Source organism: Cotesia glomerata, linkage group LG6 (assembly GCF_020080835.1).
Source record: "Cotesia glomerata isolate CgM1 linkage group LG6, MPM_Cglom_v2.3, whole genome shotgun sequence".
Classification (NCBI taxonomy): domain Eukaryota; kingdom Metazoa; phylum Arthropoda; class Insecta; order Hymenoptera; family Braconidae; genus Cotesia; species Cotesia glomerata.
Genome location: NC_058163.1, coordinates 14,809,141 through 14,830,030, shown reverse-complemented (window position 1 = coordinate 14,830,030; position 20,890 = coordinate 14,809,141). Strand labels below are relative to the sequence as shown.

Below are 20,890 nucleotides of genomic sequence, written 5' to 3'. Positions count from 1 at the left end.
CTCAGGGCATCTGCACCTTGTTCCGTTTGATTGATGATAATCCTTGGTGGATTGCTTGCCAGCAGTTGTTTAATGTCCACGTTGCCAAACATTCTAACCTAAACGCATGCGATTTCTCTGTTTACTGTAAATTACTGGTTTAGCATTCTAGAAATTAAATAATTTATTGTCCAGATTATGTATCGGTATCAACTTCGAATAAACTTCACTAAAAATTATTTAAAAACACTGAATTAGTTATTATTTTTATAAAAATACTGAGAGCACTAAAATGTGCATGTTTATGTTATGGCACTACTTTCTAACCTCCTCATTTAAATAAAAATCAAAATTTAATCATAGGCGCCCAGCGCCTCCAACTGACCCTCGCTCCTTATTTTTGTCTGAAAGTTACTGTCATCATTTTGAATAATAATACAAATTCTGCTATTGCCGCCTAGTGCTTCTAATCGACCCGTACTTATTTTTTCTAATCGGCCATACTTATTTTTTAATTAAGAATTCGTTTAACTACTTCAAATTAAAAAAAAATTCAGTCACCGCCGCCAAGTGCCTACTAATTTTGCTTGCTACTAATTTTTTAATCAAAAATTACTCCAATTACTCCAAAAATTACTCTGCCTGAGCCCCGCTACTGAGCTTTTCATTCAAAATTACTTCAATTATTTCAATTCAAAATCAAAATTCTGTCATAGCCGATTTAATTTAGAAAATTCTTCTGTTTTTCCCTTTGAATTCGTCAAATCTTGTGCTTGTAATAAAAAAAATAAAATTATCCTCACTCACATTCATACGTGCATTGTTACGGATACGCTCACACTAGTACACGATCTCACACATCCACCTAGCATCACGTACGTCCGCCGTCCGCGGTCGGTCCGTCCCCACTCTCGGTCTACTGCTCGAGAAACCGGCAGTAGCTCTGACATCTCACTCTCGCGTCTCTTACGGCCTTTTCATTTGCTTTTTATTCTTCTGTCGCGCGCTCCTGATTGGTCACTTTCATTAATTAATAATTAATTAACTATGCATCTGATTGAAAAATGACTCAGGACTTTTCGTCTCAGAATATTTTTCTCTTTCGATCCCTATAATGGGGTGCGCGACTTCTGGGACACCCTGTATATTAGACTGATTCAAAAAAATCAATTATTTTTTTTTTCTTAAATATATCGATAATATTGTTGGAAATGATGAAAAAAAAATCCTGTGAGAGTTACAGCCCTTAATATTAATATTAAGATGTCCCGCATGGTAAATTTCAATTTTCCGTATGATTAACATGGGAAAGCTTGTTTTTTTGAGTTTAGAATTTTATAACTCTTTAATCGTTTATCAAAAAAGCTAGACTAAATCATTTTCTTGTGTAAAATTGAACGCTCTACAAAAAAGCTATCGTAGAATTTTTCGATAAACCAACGCGTTGTGAAGTTATTCAACTTTAAAATATAATTTATAATATTTTTTAATTTTTTGACGAAACTATCAAGTTTATCAAAAATTTTGTCAAATTCTACAAATTTTTTGTATTTTATATTTCTTTTTGTTTAACAGCTCCTTTTATTTAACTGTCAAATTTCTAATGCTATCGTATTTTAATTTTTCAATAAATTCAAATTATTTTTATTTTATTTTCTATTAAAAATTATTTTTATTTTTTTTTCCCTTTACCTTGTGACATTAGAGTAGTTTTATTACAATTCGGAAATTTTTTCCTATATTCACTGATAACAAGTAATAAGTATTGCAATTGTTCTTCATTTTTTGTAAAACACTTATTGTAATGTTCGATCAACACTACCTCACGTTCCGCTACATCGTTCACCACAGTCAATTTATCAAAAAACTCCACACATTCATTATAACTTTCATCAAGAGGCCAAAAATTCACATCTCTTTCCATAAAATCATACGGTAAATCAAACGCTGTAAAAATGAACATAGAATCTTTTGATACAAAATCACTCATATCTTTCTGCAAAAATCCTTCAATGTCTTCTTGTCTCATCTCCAATTTTTCGGCTTTCGTATTAAAACCATCTAGATTCTTCAAATTAACAATAATTTGTTCTTTCACTTCATTTTTTACACATCCATCAAATAAAGATATAACGGCTAATTTTTCAAATATATATCATGGGTGATTCTTCATTTTTTCAGTAGTTGCAGTTGATATTGCTAAATTTACTGCTTTGTATCGAGTAAATTTCTGCATGAAAATTAAATCATGTTGTGCAGCCAAAGTCGCTAAAGTCGAAGTAAACCACGCTGTTATATAATTTGTGATGATAAACTTGCATATTTCTCGGAGGCTATTTATCTCATAAGTTGTGAGTTTGAATTCTTCCCGAAAAATGAATATTTTTAAACAATATATTGCTTTGGACATCCAACGAGCATGACTCATACCTGGACTTTTGAACGAAAAATTTTCTTTTGAAACAACTCCTAAGAAAACTGATGACAGCTCCAAAAATTCTTTGTAGTCACTCCTTGGATGATATTTTTGCAAAGAAGTTAAAATTCAAAATATTGATTCATAAACTATTATTTTCCATTTGTCGAAAAGAAAAGAAATAATGAATGAATTTGAACCAAAATACAAATAATTTTTGAACAGATAAAGTTGATAAGCTTTATTTCTTCTCAACGATTTTTTAAGATATGCAACAAAACTTAATCACTTAACACAGATCTTACCTGCAAATATTCTCCAATGAATCCTAAAATTTCATCAGTGATGTCTGACAAAGCTTGATCAACAGCGGTATCTTCTATACCCGCTTTGAATTTTGATTTATCAATTTTGTTCCAAAAACCTTTGAATCGATTGAAGATTGGCACGTTCGGGCCTGTTTCTTTAAGCCAATATACTTCAAAAACGCTTTTTAAAATAATTTCAAACATGTGGTGACGACATGGTAACCAAATAAGTTCCCGACCTAAAGCTTTTTCTAATTCAACACCTGCGCCGTGATAAATACCTAAAAAATAAAATTCAAGTGAGATATTGGAATAATGCCAATTGTATTTTAAACTTGTTGTTGCTCACAAAAACGTAAGAAACTAAAAAAATTTTCAGTTTTATGTTAATGATCTTAAAGTATTTTAAGCGAAATTGTGTAAATCTTACAAATTTATTTCAACATCATGAGAAACATTTTGTAATGTTACCTGTGTTAGTAACTGCAGTATCAAAGCACACTGCTTTAACATATCGACTAACACCCCACTGATCTAGAATCGAATGTACAGCTGTTGCTTGTTCTATTCCAGTCCCAGAATTTATTTTTGGAACTCCTAATAATTGTTCTTCACCAGATGATGATAAAACAATAGGCAGCCTATCAACGGTATCAGACCCAACTATATCACTTAAAAGTTTCCCGTCCCAATGAACAACGTAATTATCATCCAATTTCAATTGATCCTTTAGTTCTCTAGCTATACCTTCTCTTAAAGATATACGTGCCCGTCGAATAGTACTGTAGCTTAAATTAACACCATTAAGATCATATCCAACAATCTTTAAAGTTGCAGCTATGATATAAGTAGCATTTCTAATGCTTACATTTCCACGATCTAATGCAGCAACAAGTTCAGGTGTCATTATAGACATTTTTGAAGTCACTTTTGACAGAGATAATTCATCTTCGAAATTTGAAACATGACTTATCGTTGATTGTGATGTTGTTAGTGTACCTTGGCTTGAAGTAGTGTTACTATCTTGGCTTGGAGTGATGGTACTATTGTCAACCAGTTCATCCGAATCTGTAAATTATTAAAACATCGTACTTTTAAAAATGTTTATAGCTCGATATATTCTTGAAAGCTCATGAAGTAAAAAAACATAAAAATCGCAAAGCTTTTTTCCCGTGATTTTTTTTTATACTGCTTTTTGACCGCAGCATCCAAAAACTTTTAACCAAACTTTACTGAAAATCACACTTTTTGCAAAAATTAATGAAGTAAAAATAATATAAAGATTTTGTGTGCTTGCTTTCTACTTACTGCGAAAAGTAAAAAATCTTCATATTTTACAATTCTTTTACTATCATTTTAAAGTCAATAAATTAATAAATCAGCAACTAACATGAAATATTTGTGAAAAACTTGAATTAATACATACTTTCTTCATCTACCTCCATCAGTTCTTCATATGTTAGAGGTTTTCATGGAAAATTATCAATAAATCCACGCCGACGTGATGATTTCTGGGCTAGCAAAAATTAATTTCCCTCTTTACTTAAGGTTTTAACTGCTTTCGTGTGAGCAATATCAAATAACTCCAACTTATTCTTAAAAACAGTTTCATTTTTGATTTACGTGAATGATTGTCTCCGTTTATAACTACGCTGCAAACTTTGCCACTTTTTGAACATTCTCAATAATTTATTGATAGCATTTAAAGTCTCACAAGTAGGAATTTGAGCCTTTTTCCATTGTTCTTGAACCTCGGTCACAGTAAATAAAGCACTTTGTTTAACACCACACTTTTGTACTTTATGATTATAGAAAAATAAAGCTAAAACGTCCTTAAAAGTTGGAAGTTTACGTCCAACAATACCAGTTATTGGAAAACCAATTAAATAAATTTCTTTATCCATTTTTTATAACCGATTTTGTCCATTTAAAAAAGGACTCAGTTACGAAATAATTCAAAGAAGAATAAATATCGGTCATCAAATAATTGGACAAATAACCCATAAAAAATGAATTCTAGGATATAATTTAATTAATTGCAAAAAAATAAATTTAAAATACAAGCCAAAAATATTCACGAAAAACAATGATAAACTATAGCAACAATCAAAGTCCGAATTTGAAGGTTAGAACACCGCGTCACTCACAGTTATCAATTGAGCAATGGGTTATTATTACTCAAATCAAAAAAGCTCGGTTAAAGCGTCGAGTCGCGGAATAATGAGCGTTGTAGTGCGAGGTGGTCAGATACTAAGGGAGAAGGCGTCCTTGAAGCTTTTTTGATGGTATGAATAGTAGTGTGGTTAATTAAGAACAAATAGTACAACCGATGTCTTCTCTGTTTCGCGCTTCGATAATTTTAACTGTGAAACTAGCTTCGATGAATAAAAAAATTAAATCAGTACATTTTTATTAAAGTAATAAAATTAATTGCATGAATTTGAAATATATAATATTACGAACTTATAAAATCAATTAAATAATAGATGAAAATAATTTTTAATTGAAAATAAAAATAATTTAAATTTATTGAAAAATTAAGTATGACAGTATTAGAAACTTGACAGTTAAATGAAAGGATCTGTTAAACCAAAAAAAAATATAGAATACGAAAAATTTGTAAAATTTGACAAAAATTTTTGATAAACTTGATAGTTTCGTCAAAAAATTGGAAAAAAATGAGAAAATATTATAAATTATATTTTAAAGTTGAATAACTTCAAAACGCGTCGGTTTATCGAAAAATTCTAAGGAAGCTTTTTTGTAGAGCGTTCAATTTTACAGAAGAAAATGATTTAGTCTACCTTTTTTGATAAACGGTTAAAGAGTTATAAAATTCTAAACTCAAAAAAACAAGCTTTCCCATGTTAATCATACGGGAAATTGAAATTTACCATGCGGGATATCTTAATATTAATATTAAGGGCTGTAACTTTCACAGGATTTTTTTTTTTATCATTTCCAACAATATTTTCGATATATTTAAGAAAAAAAAAATAGTCGATTTTTTTTAATCAGTCATATATATATATATATATATATATATATATATATATATATATATATATATATATATATATATATATAACTAGCTGACCCGGCAAACGTTGTTTTGCCATGTGAATAATTTCTAGAGAATTTCTAGTGTCGAAAAAAAATTACTAACTTATTGGAAGTGTATAAGGATGTGGAATATGAGTGAAATAGGCCTGGAGCGCTGTGAACGATGAGGGAATGTTGTTTAAAAATAACAAAACACCAAACATTGATTGTTTTAATTCATTAAAAGTAATAATTATTTATATAATTAATTAATTACATAATATTAATCTCTTAATGCTGCAGCGTGAACAATATTTTTTGTTAGCCCGTCTAATCTCATGACTTCATTGCGTTCAGCTCGTGTATTGTCTGATTGTTCTTGACGCAATTGCGCCATTCTCACACGCGTTCTAGTATTTTCTCCCTGAACTTGTTCTTCGGTTCTTTGGGCTCTTCTATTTCAAATGCTTCTAGATTTTTTTGTATCACGGCTCAAATTGGCCCCTTTGCGTTTTGTTGGCATTGTTCACTGTACAATACAAAACACACATGAATAAAACTGATTGAATTATTTAATTATTATATTTCATTATTATATTAATTATTTATTTTATCTTTGATTACATTAAATATACATGTATAAATTAGATAGTTTCACGATAGCGAAAAATTTTATGTTTCTTTATTTTATCGACAATACATATTGTTAGAAATAGTAAAAAAAAAATTCTGTCGAAGTTAGAGCTCTTATAAGTAAACACAAAAAAAAATTTCCCAATTGTAATAAAAATCTAACTTTCACCGAATTTGTTTTTCACAATTCCCAACAATATTTTCGTTATAAATAAGAAAGAATAATTTTTGATTCTATAATAAACGTAAAAGATAATTTATACTTACAACTCAATAGCCGTTGTTTGCGGAAACTCGCGACACGTGTTGAGTATTTTAGAGGTTATGTAAGTCACTTAATTAACTGATCATGCGATTTATACTCAAAATTAATAATTTTATTAGTTATTAATAATTAATTATATTCAATAATATTAGTTATTAATAAATAAATAATAAAGTTACTCGAGAATATATTTGATATGAGAGTTACAATGAGATAGTAAAAATGTTTAACTACTACGCTTGAAGCATAAACACTAATAATAGCCGAAAACTGTAGAGGTAACATCCCTACTCCGTGCTGTTTACAGGGTAAGAAGTGACACCGGTAGAAACATGGAGGGGATAACTTACCAAGTGATAATAATTGATGTTATCGAGCGGGATAGAAAATGATAAAATTATGAAAATGACTATTAAAAAGCAAGGGTTGGTGATAAAAAAGTGCAAATTTAGAGTTGTATATATTTTTTGATGCCACATAATAAAAAAATTAAAAAAAAAAAAAATTTTATCAAAAAAATAAAAAAAAATTTTTGGGGTGAATACCCCTTATCACTTAGAGGTTAGAAAAACAAATAGTAGCCGATTCTCAGGCTTACTGAATATGCATAAAAAATTTCATAAGAATCGGTCAAGCCGTTTCGGAGGAGTATGGGAACGAACATTGTGACACGAGAATTTTATATATTAGATTATATATTATTTTATTAGGCCATGTTTCATGTATAACCAATTAATATATAAATATATATTTTTTCTTGGGTAGCCTGTAGTCGGCCAAGTTTGCCAAGCAGTTTGTGCTTAGTCTTATCCTGTACGGATAAGTTAGACACACGGTAAATACTTTACAGTCATATATACGTTGGTCCACAACCATATATGCCTAAAGCGGAAAAATCCGCACACGCCAAACTCATTGCTGAACCCGTATTAAAATCTTAGATTTATAAAAAGCACAATGAAAAATAAGAAAAATTTGAAAATTTACTGTATAGTGTGTATTAAAATTTATTAGAACTGTAAAAATATTTATTCTCTCGAAACTGTTATGACACTATATTTATAATGAAGCAATTATTGAATGTGGATATTTACCATTTATTTTTTTTTTCTGCGCTGCTTTGTTGAGTTTTTTGCAAGCTAGAAAAGCTCTCAGCATACTTTGAATTTTAATTATTTTTCGAACTTGGGTTTCATACAATCTTGATAGATACTCTTCGTTGTAATATTTTAAAAATACTTTCGATCGACTAATCATCCATCCTTCCATTTTCAATCTAATAAGAAGTAAGCGACAGTTTTCCTTAGAAATATCTACTTTTTCTCCAAAGTCGAAAGCAAGAAACTGGTATCTGTGTAATATAAAAAGAAATATTTCTCAATTCAGCTTAAATCAAGTTAATTTTCCGCTTATCTTATCCAAGTATGTTTTAAGTGCTAACAGATCCTTCAAAAATCCATTTCAAAGTAGATAACAAGATTTGAGTTGTTTAAACTTAAAAATTAATTTAATACTAAGCATCAATACTTATTTCGATTTTTATGTCGTGTATTGGCTTATAATACATTGTATTAGTTCTCACACCAGGTTTACGTCTGCATTCCCGTTTGTATATCTAATTAGTGTAAGCGGAGTACAATTGATTCTTACTTAGTTTATTAAAATAAGTGGATTTTTAGGTTTATTGTTAGATATATTCAAAAATTAGGGAGTGTGGCGAATTCCCACCCGTGCATATTCCCACTCATAAAAATTATGTTGGCAGCATTGGTTACTAAACTATACCTGATTAAAAATAGAAATTACTGACTGAGTAAGAACGTTGAATTTTTAATTTAAATTAAAAAAATGTATTTATTCTTCATATCACTTAATATTGAAGTTCAAGAATGTTACTTATTTTTCAAATATCTAGTGGGAATTTGCACTGTGCAAATTCCCACCACATATTTGAAAAATATCAAGTGGGAATTTGCATCATAGAAATTCAAACTATTCATATTTAAAATATCAAGTGGGAATTGGCACAATGCAAATTCCCACTAGATATTCTTGTATAAATCATTAAACATCGATACTAAAAGCGTAAATAATTTTTTAACATTTTTAAGTTTTAAAAAATTCTATATTTTGATATTTCAAAGTGAGACTTTAATCTGCTTGAATTATTTTTTTTTTTCTATTAACTATGAAAAGTTCCATTATAATAAAATTAGTTAAAATACAAACTTTCAAGATGACGTAAATTTTAATTAAATGCCTGCGATAAAAATCATTGGCATTTCTGAAATTTATATTAACACAAATTTATTCAAATTAAAGAAATCTAATATATCTGTTCGAGTAAATATTTACTATTTCCGATGAAAATATATGAATAGAGATCACAAGTGGAAATTTACACACAGAAAATTCCCACTAGTAATTTTCTTTTATGAAGATTTTAAATTTAATTAACTAATTTTATTACAACGGAACTTTTTATAGTTAATAGAGAAAAAAATAATTTAAGCAGATTGAATTCTCACTTTGAAATATCAAAGTATATCATTTTTTAAAACCTAAAAATCTTAAAAAATTATTGACACTTTTAGTATTGATGCTTGATGATTTATAAAAGAATATCTAGTGGGAATTTGCATTGTCAAAATTCCCATTTGATATTTTTAAAAATAAATAGTGTGAATTTGCGCGATGCAAATTCCCACTTGATGTTTTTCAAATATTTGATTGGAATTTGCACAATGCAAATTCCCACTAAATATTCTTTTAAAATAAGTAACATTCTTGAACTTCAATATTAAGTGATATGATGAATGAATACATTATTTTAATTGAAATTAAAAATTTAACGATCTCACTCAGTCGGTAATTTCTATTTTTTAAGGTATAGTTTAGTAACCAATGCGGCCAATATAATTTTTATGAGTGGGAATATACACGGGTGGGAATTTGCCACACTCCCAAAAATTATTGAGTGGACTATTAGCGGCTTAATTGTTGGCTATATCAGAAGCCAGATCAGGATTAAAAGATTTTCACAATTTGTTCTATTTATCACAAACTATATGATTTAACCGATACATGAATTGATTATAAATTTATTATTCAGCGTAGTCGATTGAAAAAAAAAAACGCCTATTACACCTTCTATGGAGCTGTTGCCTTTTCTTTATGCAATTCTTGTAAATTCACCAATTTAGGTGAATAATATTTTCGTTGAAATTTACGCAGCCAGAATAATTGATTCCGAACGCTTATATTTACCATAAACTTTCATCATTCTCAATTAAACAGGACTCTTAATTCCTAGAAGTAAATTTGAACGAATCAGACAATAGTATAAGAGCGACAAAATGAGCAGTACAAAAAAAAAACGAAAGAATGATAATTTTTTAAGAAATAGAAGTGTAAATTGAAACTAGCAGGCGGTGAAATTAGAGAAAGTTCACTGTTCCTTCAGCCACTGTACTCTTAACAATTGTACTTGCAATAAATTGAATGATTTTTGTTCTCGTTTAACCACTATGCAAATATTTTCTTTGAGGTTTCAATTACACACGTCCACAAAAAAAAAGTAGTCTGTGCTGGGTGTGCGACAAAGATTTTCCAACGTATTATTTATCGCTGAATACGAATCTAAAGTCAAAATTGGGGGTCAAACTGCAAAAAACGGAGAAAAATAAAAAAAAAAGTCCGTGTGTACAAAGTACACGTGTCAGAAGTGAAACTTCTTTGGCAAACTAATTTTTAAATCTCGTTAATATTTATTCTCTTTCAAACTTTAGATTTCCGAGACTCAGAGGGAGGGAAAAAACAAGAAATGTTGGTAATTTAATTAATTTCATTGCAATTAAAATAGTGAAAGTATGGAAAATTAATGCAAATTATAAATTTAATTTTTTTTAATTTATTTCTTCAATATTTATATTATTTGATGCGATTTCTATTGGTATTGTTGTGACCAAAGCATTATAATTACAAAAATATGCACTATAAGTTCGTATTTCAACACTATCTAAATATCTTATAAAAATAGCATCTATTGTCGTTCCTGAATTTCTAGTTGGTGTGTTTGGATTATTATACATCGATTATTGATGTATTTCCATCTAAAGTTCTAATATTTATCTACTGAATGAGTACATCAACTAATAGCGTGTATTTTTTTTTCGATTTCCCTTACTCTCTCTCAATCCTCCTCACTAGCTCTCTCCTACCTCTCGCTCTGTGGCAAGGGGCGTGATGCGACGTTAGCTCTATCTCATTCTCTTTCTCGATCTTTCTCACTTGCTTGCTCCCTACTCTTGCTCCATGGCTATGTGCTTCATGCTACATTCGCCCTTTCTCACTCTCTCTCAATCGGTCTCAATCGCTCTCTCCCTCTTCTTCGACAAAAACGCTGCACATTTTCGTGACGCTAATATTATAATTATTGCATTTCATCTGTAAAAATTTTACCCTTATGCGCCTAAAGAAGTTTCACTTCAAAAACTGATAAAATCTACGATCTAATAATTTTTTCGGCATGATAATTGTAATCTTACAATTTCTGTCGTATCCTGGTTCTTTTCTCTTTAAATGACTTGTGCAACGGATTTCTGCTACACTTTTTTCTTCTCTGTTGAGTTTCTCTGTTGTTCTCCGGAAATTGGTTAAGATGCGAATCAGGTTCCATGCGTTTTCATGCCCGGACAAAATATCCCCGACAAAATAACCCCAGACAAAATATCCCCGTTTCAAAATATCTTCAGACAAAATATTCCCGTCACACAATATCCCCGAGAAAATATCCCAAAAAAAAATATCCCCGGACAAAATATCCCCTATAAAATATGAGTTACTAGAAACTAACATGGTTGCTTGACAAGAAAGATGAAGGATTTTGTTTAAAGAAATGAAAAACAAGTTAATAATTTATATTGAATATTTATTTTTAATCAGTCTTTCATTTTAAAAATAGTTGTCACTGACTTTTATTATTATTTTTAATTTTTTTATTATTATCATTATTATTGTTATTTTTAAGTAATTGTAGTAATAAATGTAATTTATTAAGTAAAAAGTAATAAACAACAATGATTAGCACAGAATTATTGCGTACAAATCTCAAACAAAATGACGTGTTAGGAAATACTGAGGTGGTTAAGAGGTGGTAAATAAAAAGCGCGGTTAATTCAAACTTAGATTTATTTTCAGTCTTCTTACAAAGATTAGCACTAGATTGAATAAATCTTAAGCAAAGTTTGCACTTAGGATAGGCTCGTGGCAGTGAGTGTCAGCCGACAGAAAGTTTGGTGTATTCAAAGGAAAGGCTAAGAAGGCGTGGGGGTCCTCTCGAGGTGCTCTTCTAAGCAAGATGATGCCCAATGTCCTTTCGAGATGCTCTTCTAAGCAAGATTGAGAGAACTTGATTTGCACCAGGAGGTATACTTAAATGACGGCTGCGAGAAGAGCCTAATTCTTGAAAGTTTTCTCACTGATGTGTAGTGTTAGACACTTTACTTAGAGATGTTTGACTTTAGATTTTAGATGTTAACTATTTGATTGCACAATAAAAACTGATGCGGTGGCACTTGGCGCCTGTATTTAAACGTAAGTCGGGAGTAAATATACTTTTCTAGAGGGATCGATTTCTCGAAAGTTGCTGAGTAGAGAGCGCTTCGAGTCTTCAGGCGGGAGAAATAGATTTAAATTATCCTAGAGATAGCGCCATTACTAAAACTTATTAGAAAATGAGACTAGAGATGGCGCCGCTACTTGAAAATCTCAAACATGATGTATTGCAAAAAGCAACCAAAACATTGTAATCATATTTAATTAAATATAAATTTTCGATTATCATTTTTATATTAACTAAGTAAATAAAAATTAATTAATTACATAAACTTTACTCAAATAAATAAAAAAAAAAAGGTGAAAGTAACAAATAACTGTCTTTGAAATAAATAAATAATTAACGTATATTACCGTAATTAACGTAGATAATTACGAGCAATTGAACGAAATAATTTTTGCAATATTCCGTAAATACTCTATTTTGTTATTTAAATTATAATTATTAACTATGTTTTTCAATCATTCATCGTAATTACGATAACCCTTACGGTGATTTAGAGTATTCAATCCAGTGACAATCTGATTCATATTCAACTCTGTACGAACTTGTTCATCTTTTATGGACCTGAAAAACGTACCAATAGAAGCGTGATGAACACCAATATTACGATTTAAACAGTTGTGCCATCTGTAACAGGGTAAATTACTAATTTATTTTGATGTTGGGATAAATTATTTAACAATTATTTATGTAACCGGAAAATTCCACGTGGTTATTTTTATATATTGACCATAAGTTCTGGTATTTATTTTAATAATTTAATTTCATCATTTTTGATAAAATTCTTTAGAATTTATTTACCAGCGTGGATATTAAGTCCGGGAATATTTAGTTAAAATTATTTGATGAAATTTAATAAGAATTTATTTTAATGTTGAGTTTTAAATTTATAATTTGAATTGGAATAAATTTATGCGTCGGATTTTAGTTTGAATTTTTAGGAATTAAATTATCAGTCGTGAAAGTATTTTATAATTTAATTGCTAGCTAATGACTGAAATCTTTAAGTTGAAATTATTGTAATAATTTTTCTTGAATTTAATTTTGTGATAAATTTTTATAAATAAAAGTAAAATAAATTCAGAGTGTGTGCGGGGTATGAGTGTGAGCTGCAGAGGCTTTTTGGCTTACGTTGTAATCACTAGGCTGTTGCTTCTGTAGCTGGGTGTTGTTGATGAGCCCTCCTGCACTGCAGTCTTTGTACGAGGTGTCTTGTTGATAGTTAAAAGTTTAGTTTAGTCAAGTCTGGTTCTGGTTAGCCGTTAGTAGGCTAGACGATCCTTGTCACACTGCGGTCTTTGTGCAGGGTAATTAAAATAGTTCTGGTTAGCCGTTAGTAGGCTATAGTTTTTAGTTTTAAGTTGATTATAGTGTGTATGTGTGTGAGAGTGTGTATAACTTGTTAAAGGAATTTGTTGTTAATAAATTTTTGGTACTGTTGTTAATTAAAAATTTATTTATTTCATAGCACCTTCCTCCACTTTCTCTACCCTGTAAGATAAGCTCAGCTCTGGAACCGGTTCCAGGAACCGTGAGAAAAATCCTGGTGGCGCCCTTTTTGCTCATTAATTTAGATTTCAATTTTGTTATTTTATTATTTTATTTAAATTTAATTAAGGAGCCAATTGAGCGGTATCAAACCCGTAACACATCCTTCTATGGGATTATTGGTTCGTAGATGATCATACGTAACCGCTCGATGACAGTTCCACAGTGATATGTCGAATCATGGTTTTTCCCGTTTCTTCTTGTTGTGACAAGTTTTTCCGATTCAAGTAGCCTCAAAATAGCGTAACAATTCATCTAACTGGTCACTATTCTTCTCATAGTACTCAGATGCTATAATTAATTCGTAAGACACAATAACATCAGCTGTCGGAATGAACGCCAATGCTACAAGCAGACGCACATTCAACGCAAAAAGTAAATTTGTATCATATAACTTCTGGAATTTACTAGCCTGAATTTGACGCCAAATACATTGATTAAAATGAAAATAAAAGCCTGATAATTTTACTCCTGAATATATTTTTTTAAACGCTCCAATAAATGCCACTTCGAAATCTGTCATCATACGATTTGGTGTAAAATTTGGCAAATGTTGACGTAAAATCTTCAAAAAATTTACATAAGTACGCTGAGACTTATCAGGAGCCAACATATATACCAACGGTAACGATTTACCTTCTTTATACCCATGAATTGAATATAGTTGATTAAAAATCCCAGGTACACTTTGAAAAGTACCATCTCCCAACCATTGCTCACATGATGATAAACAATTCAAGTTTTTCTGAGTCGTAAATACGATAAATCGTTTTTTATCTCCTCCGCTATCGTTTTATTAGAACAAGTCTTCAGAATAAGTACGCTTAAATTCATCGGTCAACTCCAAATCACCATGAGACGATGGATTTTGCAATTGAGGATTTTCTTTTGCTCAAACTCTGTTCACAGACCGTAATAGTGACTCAGGCTTAGGCATTACAGCTGATACAGGCGATAATACACCACGTTAGACACGATTAATAATAGCAGCAGGCTTATCATCAGTTTTTTTTGCTTATTTGATAATTTTACTTTTCAAAATCTTAGCCGCAACAAGAGAAGGATCACCCGCTTGCTCGTAAATTGGTATTGTACCAACAATATTACCTGAAAAAAATTAAAAAAGTATAAAACAACCCGAGTCGAAATATCAGACCCGTTTAAGCTGTAAAAGTTTCCAAATCCTTTGTAGCTCAATTCGCCGCCTTAGAAGACACCTGTTTTGGCTGTAAAAGTCGGAGTGAACTATGGATACAGTGAAAACAAGTCCACTGAGTTCCGTTTTCAATGTAAATTTTATCCAATGAATAATAATAATGATGCAGAGTCGAAACATCAGACTTGTTTTAGCTGTAAAAGTCGGGGTGAACTAAAGACATAGTGAAAACAGCTCCACTGAGTTCCGTTTTCAATCTAAATTTTATCCGAAGAATAATAATGAAAAGTTTTGAAGATCCAAAAGTGCACGCCTCATGACGCTCATTCATTTTTTAAGAAAAAAATTAATTGTGTAATTGATTAAAAAAAAAAAAAAATTATAATTAAGTAGTTTCTTACAGAGTATTTTATATTTTTTTTTTAAATATCGGTGCCCTTTTTTCGTGTCATATGCGCACGCAGTCTAAAAAAATCTAGCTTGATCAAGTGGCGCCATAGTTTCCACGTGACAAATAAGAAAAGTTCGTTTGGCTTTGTACGATTGTATCGCGTAGTGAATTTTAATAAAAATTCAATAAAAAAAAAAAAAAACGTAAACTAGACCACTGATATGAAATACGGACAAATCATTCAAAACATTTTTTTTTCCAAAATAGCAACATGAAATGATTTTAGAAAGTAAAAGATGGTTTAATTTAAGTGTTTTTCCGGTGTACATCTACTTATATCATTGTATAAGTTTAATATGATTGGAATAGAGGCATTTAAAGATCACAAAATTGCTTGACCTTGACTAGTCGAGTATAACGCACAACCTCACGCGCTTCGCGCTATGAGACGTGCAATAATAATAATAATAATAATAATAATAATTATAATAATAATAATAATAATAATAATAATATCATTATTAGTAGATTTCATCATAATCGAACTATTGCAGTCGTCCTTAGAGCGCAACATTTAAAAAATTCACCCATTTTCTGAATCAGCTTGACAAACTGAGTCAGAAAATATCTTTCATTCAAAATTTTATATGTCGCGTTCCAGATACCATAAAGGCGTATACCGGCAAAAGGCCCCGGTGAAAAGCTATCGGTGCGTATAAAATAATTTTATTCGGTAATCGACGAATTTTCGTCTGAAATGTGCAGAAATGCAGAAAAAAAATTTTATACGCCCTTATGGCTCCCGGGACCCACCTCGGATGCCATAAGGGAGTATAATAAAAATTTTTTTTTTCGAGAATTAACTTATTTTTACCTGAAACGTTGAGAAATACAAAAAAAGTTTTTCTCAAAATTAAAATTCTTTTGAAAATTTAATTTTTTTGTCCTAAAAAAATTTTTAGTTTGGAGAAAAATTTTTTTTTGCATTTCTGCACGTTTCATACAAAAATAAAATGATTCCCGAAAAAAATGAACCAATATATTTTTTTATTAAACGTGCAGAAAAGCAAAAAAACGTTTTACTTCAAATTAAAAATTTTTTTTGGACTTAGAAAAAAAAATTAAATTTTCAAAAAAAAATTTTAATTTTGAGAAAGATTTTTCTTTGTATTCTTTGACGTTTCAGGTAAAGATACCTGATTCCCGAAAAAAAAATTGATTCCCAAAAAAAGGTCCTTGCGGTGACAATCATAAGTCCTTGGAGATTCATCTAAAATCAATCGGATGAAAAAAATTAGTTTTATAAATAGATAATCCTGGGCCTGATCGAAGGATTTTTTTTTTTCAAACAACAAAATGGCGGCCTCAGGAAATTTTTGTCTAGGTTTTTGGGAAAAAATCAACAGTTAATTGGTCTCAGAAAATCGAAATTTTTGAAAAAAAAATCCTTCGATCAGGCCCGAGTTTATTATGTATTCTAAAAGCTGTATAAATTTTATTAAAATCTACTGAGCGGTTTTCGAGTTACAGTTGTCACCAGTTCAAAAAACATAGTTTTGAGAAAAACGCGTTTAAAGTTTCACACAAGATTCACGTACAGAAATACGAATTATTAAATTACTTACATCGAGTCATCTATTCCTGGGCTATATAATAGTTCTTCAGCCATTGTGGAAGTTTCCAAAACATCAATTTGCTGCTGCCTACGAAGCATTCTGCCTTCCCGAGTGTTGTCGTTGGCGCGCTGATCTGCCACTTTCACACGTGCAACATCCAATTTTTCAGCATACCGATGGAAATTAGACCCACAATTAAGTCCTAGGGTATCCATAATCATTAATAATGAATTTGTACCTTCATTAAATATACAAGTAGCTATGTATGCAACAATTTGTACGATAGTAGAACTAGTATTCACGGTTTTTGGGCATATTTTCCACACTTGTTGGTTGAAGCTCTCATTATTATTCTGATTGAATCCACCTACACATCTTGAAAGTAAATTATCATTACTGAGATAGTCGTAAATCGGTTTAATAGCTTTTAAAATATCAGGAGGTAAGGGAGAATAATCTTGAGTATAAGTATCAAGCTCCTCACTTGCTACAGTGCGCTGGTAAGAGCACCAAGAATCTTCGCCTTTGGGACACATATCATGATTCGGATTTTCATCAGTTGAACCGTAGTGGTAAAAAGTTGCCATAATAGCAGATTTCATATCTTCAATAGAATCGCAATGAAGACGTATTGATAAACCATAGTACACAGTTAATTTGTCTATTACTTTTCCCTTGAGCCTACCTCTACCACCAAGACCTTTTTGTTTAGTTTTCAGAGTACGCAATCGAGTCCCCATCCGCTTCTGAACATGGCCTATACATTCCTTTTTATTTATGGTTGTATTTTTGTAAGGATCTGCTTTTATAATTCCAGAATAGGTTTTCGAATCACCATCGCCAATGTAGTTTGTATATTTAACTCCATGTTTTGTTTCAGACTGCTGAAACATTTCAATCATCGCATCCACCTCCATTTTCCCCGAAGACCCCTTGTGATTAGCACTACCTTGTTTGAGGACTTAAATTAATATTAAGGGCTTAAACTTTTGGGGAATTTTTTTTTTGGGTATTTCCAACAAGAATTCATGATGGGACCGAAAAAAAAAAAGTAAAAAAAAAATCACCCTAATATGACATACATGCAAGTTTTTGATCATACATTCCTCACCAACAATATTATTTAGTTAATTGTTTAAAAATGTCGTCACTGTGGAATCATTATATACGTTGAGACACTACAAAATGTCCCGATTTTATCAGCTTAGCAAACCACCGGCCGAGATTTTCGTTACCGACACTAGCTAAATTAATGTGTAGCCCCCGTGACGTCACAGGACGACACGAGGAGGGAATGAGCGGTTACGAACCTCAATACCTGAGCATTGATCTTCCGACATTTCGATCTATCCCCCGGTGTTAACCACCACGCTAGATTTTTCTTAGTCAAATCTTATAAATTACTATTACTACTATTAGGTGACTACTCACCAAAAACTCACTAAATCTCTAAAAGTTTATTATCTACTAAAATAATATTTTATATCATTTCTATTAATTTTACTATTTTGCATGAGGTGATTACTCACCACGTTTATTCATTAATATTTAATTAGTTATAATTCTGAGTATAAGTGTCCTATTTTTACAAGTATTTCGTTGAATTGCGTTACCGAAATACTACAAGTTTATATTCAAAGTGTTGATTTGTTGAAATAAAGTTAAGTTTGTTATATACTTGTCGCCAATCACCATTTATTGTTGAAAACACCAACACCTCTTTACCACGACTACCTGCAACCTGCCAAAAGGTCAATCACGGACGAAGGGTCATCTTTGCAGTTAAAAATTGTAAGTAATTAAAGCAAGTTAACTGGCACGCGTGAGAACTTCTGTCTGAAACTAATAAATTCATCTAAAGACAAAGACACTCATTAGTTCACGGGAGCGGAATATCCCAGAGCAGCGAATCCTAATTTTTAGAAGTTTAGGCGATTATTTCTTATCCGCGAGGTTTAATGGTCTAAATAATTAAATTTTCAAATCAAGCAAAAATTTAGTGTTTCAACGTATTTCAAGTGGAGTAGCGCAATGTAAATATTGCAAAATGCAATATAATACGAAAAAAACCACGTCATCATTAAGATACGATATTAAAAATAAACACCCGGAAAAATGTCAAGCCACTACTCTGATCAACGAGATTGATTCTGATTCTCAGTAAATAAATTTCGATTTTGTTTCTGTATTTAATATAATAGTTATTATACTGAAGTAAGCCGTGAGCTGTCAATTTAAAAATTTTTTTTAACGAATCAATTACAATAAAAAAATGCTTCTAAAAATTTTCACTTCTAATTTTTATTAATGTTCACACGTGGAAGTTTTCAATTGAATTTTTTTTTATAATAATTTAATTGCTATAAAATTCTAAAAAAATTTCTAATGTCTGTAAACTTCAGTGTCATTAATAATTTAGTTATGGCTTATTGAAAATAAAAAAGCATTTTTATCAGTATTTCTAACAAATTAATTACTCCATCATTTTCGCATATAATAGATCCGAAGCGGAAAACGGCTTAAGTACGCAAGAAAATTCAAATAAACGACCTAGACTATCTATACCTAGAAAAGAGTATTATAGTCGTAAGTAAATTTATTGAAAAATTGATCAAATATTGCATACAATAAATTTGTATTTAGATTCATATATTCTCTAATTAAGAAAAACAATTTTAAATGACCTGAATTGGCTTCTATGTAGATAGAGATATACACTTTACATCGATTGAATCATTTTAAATTGCTTTTCTTAATCAGGGTTTAGAATAGTAACAAATGCTAATAAATTTTATTTTCTAGAATCCTAAATCAGAAGCAATAACAATATCCCTGGTGAAAATGATTGCAGAGGATATGCTACCATCATCATTTGTAGAAGGTTTCGGACTTCTACAATTTCTCCAAACTGTTTGTCCCGATTACACAGTACCGTCTAGAACAGTAATCAGAGATCGACTACAAGGATTATATGATGCTGTGAGAAATAAATTATTATCATCTTTAAATCGATTCCCATATGTGTCCATAACAACTGATGGGTGGTCATCACGCGCTAATAATTCATTTGTAACTATCACTGTCCATGGTATTGATGATCAGTGGAATTTGTCCTCTTTTACCTTAGACACATTAGAAATGTTAGAAAGTCATAATGCCACAAATACATACAACTACCTGGCTAAAGCATTGAATGATTGGAATCTTTATGACAAAATGATTGCAGTCGTACACGATAATGCTCGGTACATGGTTGCTGCTGTATGAGACAATTGGGAAGCTGATGATGATATCGAGATAAGTGTCCGCTGTTTTTGCCACACTCTACAGTGTGTTGTAGAAACAGCTATAAAAGAATGTAATTTGAAAGATTGTTTACAAAGAGTGTCAGCCATAGTTGGTCACTTTAAACACTCGAATAAAGCCAGTACAGCTTTGGAAAACGCTCAAAAAAAAACATCATCTGCCAACTCACCGGTTAATAAGCCATTCTCCAACATGTTGGAATTCAGCATATGATATGTTCGAACGTCTAGTTGGACAGCGCAAAGTTGTTGAGTGTGTTTTATTAGATAAGGAGATAACGACTAAAGAAATGATGAAAAAATTACTTTTAAATGAATCTGATTGGACCTATTTGTAAGATGTCATCAAAATTTTTAAGCCATTTGAGGTTGCGTCAAGATTAATGTCTTCTGAGAGCCAGTCTACTCTTCCTATGGTACAGCCAACTGTTTATTCATTATTAAACAAATTTTGACTGCAGCAAGATGATGATAGTGAAAATATTTCATTACTCAAAGAAATTCTTGAAGAAGAATTAACAACTCGTTTTTGAAGGAACACAAATGTAACTTGTTGTGCAATTGCATCTATTTAGATCCACGATAATGATTTTTTTAATTTTTAAACATGA

The 20,890-nt window shown here is 30.8% G+C and overlaps 1 protein-coding gene across 2 annotated transcripts in view; it reads right to left on the bottom strand.

Moving 5' to 3' along the window:
* Nucleotides 1-20,890, bottom strand: part of LOC123268101 (neither inactivation nor afterpotential protein C-like) — a 599,151-nt gene that overhangs the window by 429,129 nt on the left and 149,132 nt on the right. For both annotated transcript variants that reach the window (XM_044732982.1, XM_044732983.1), the window contains exon 3: nt 7,738-7,994. In XM_044732982.1, coding sequence (XP_044588917.1) covers nt 7,738-7,994 — 257 coding nt within the window. The remainder of the gene's footprint in view (nt 1-7,737; nt 7,995-20,890) is intronic.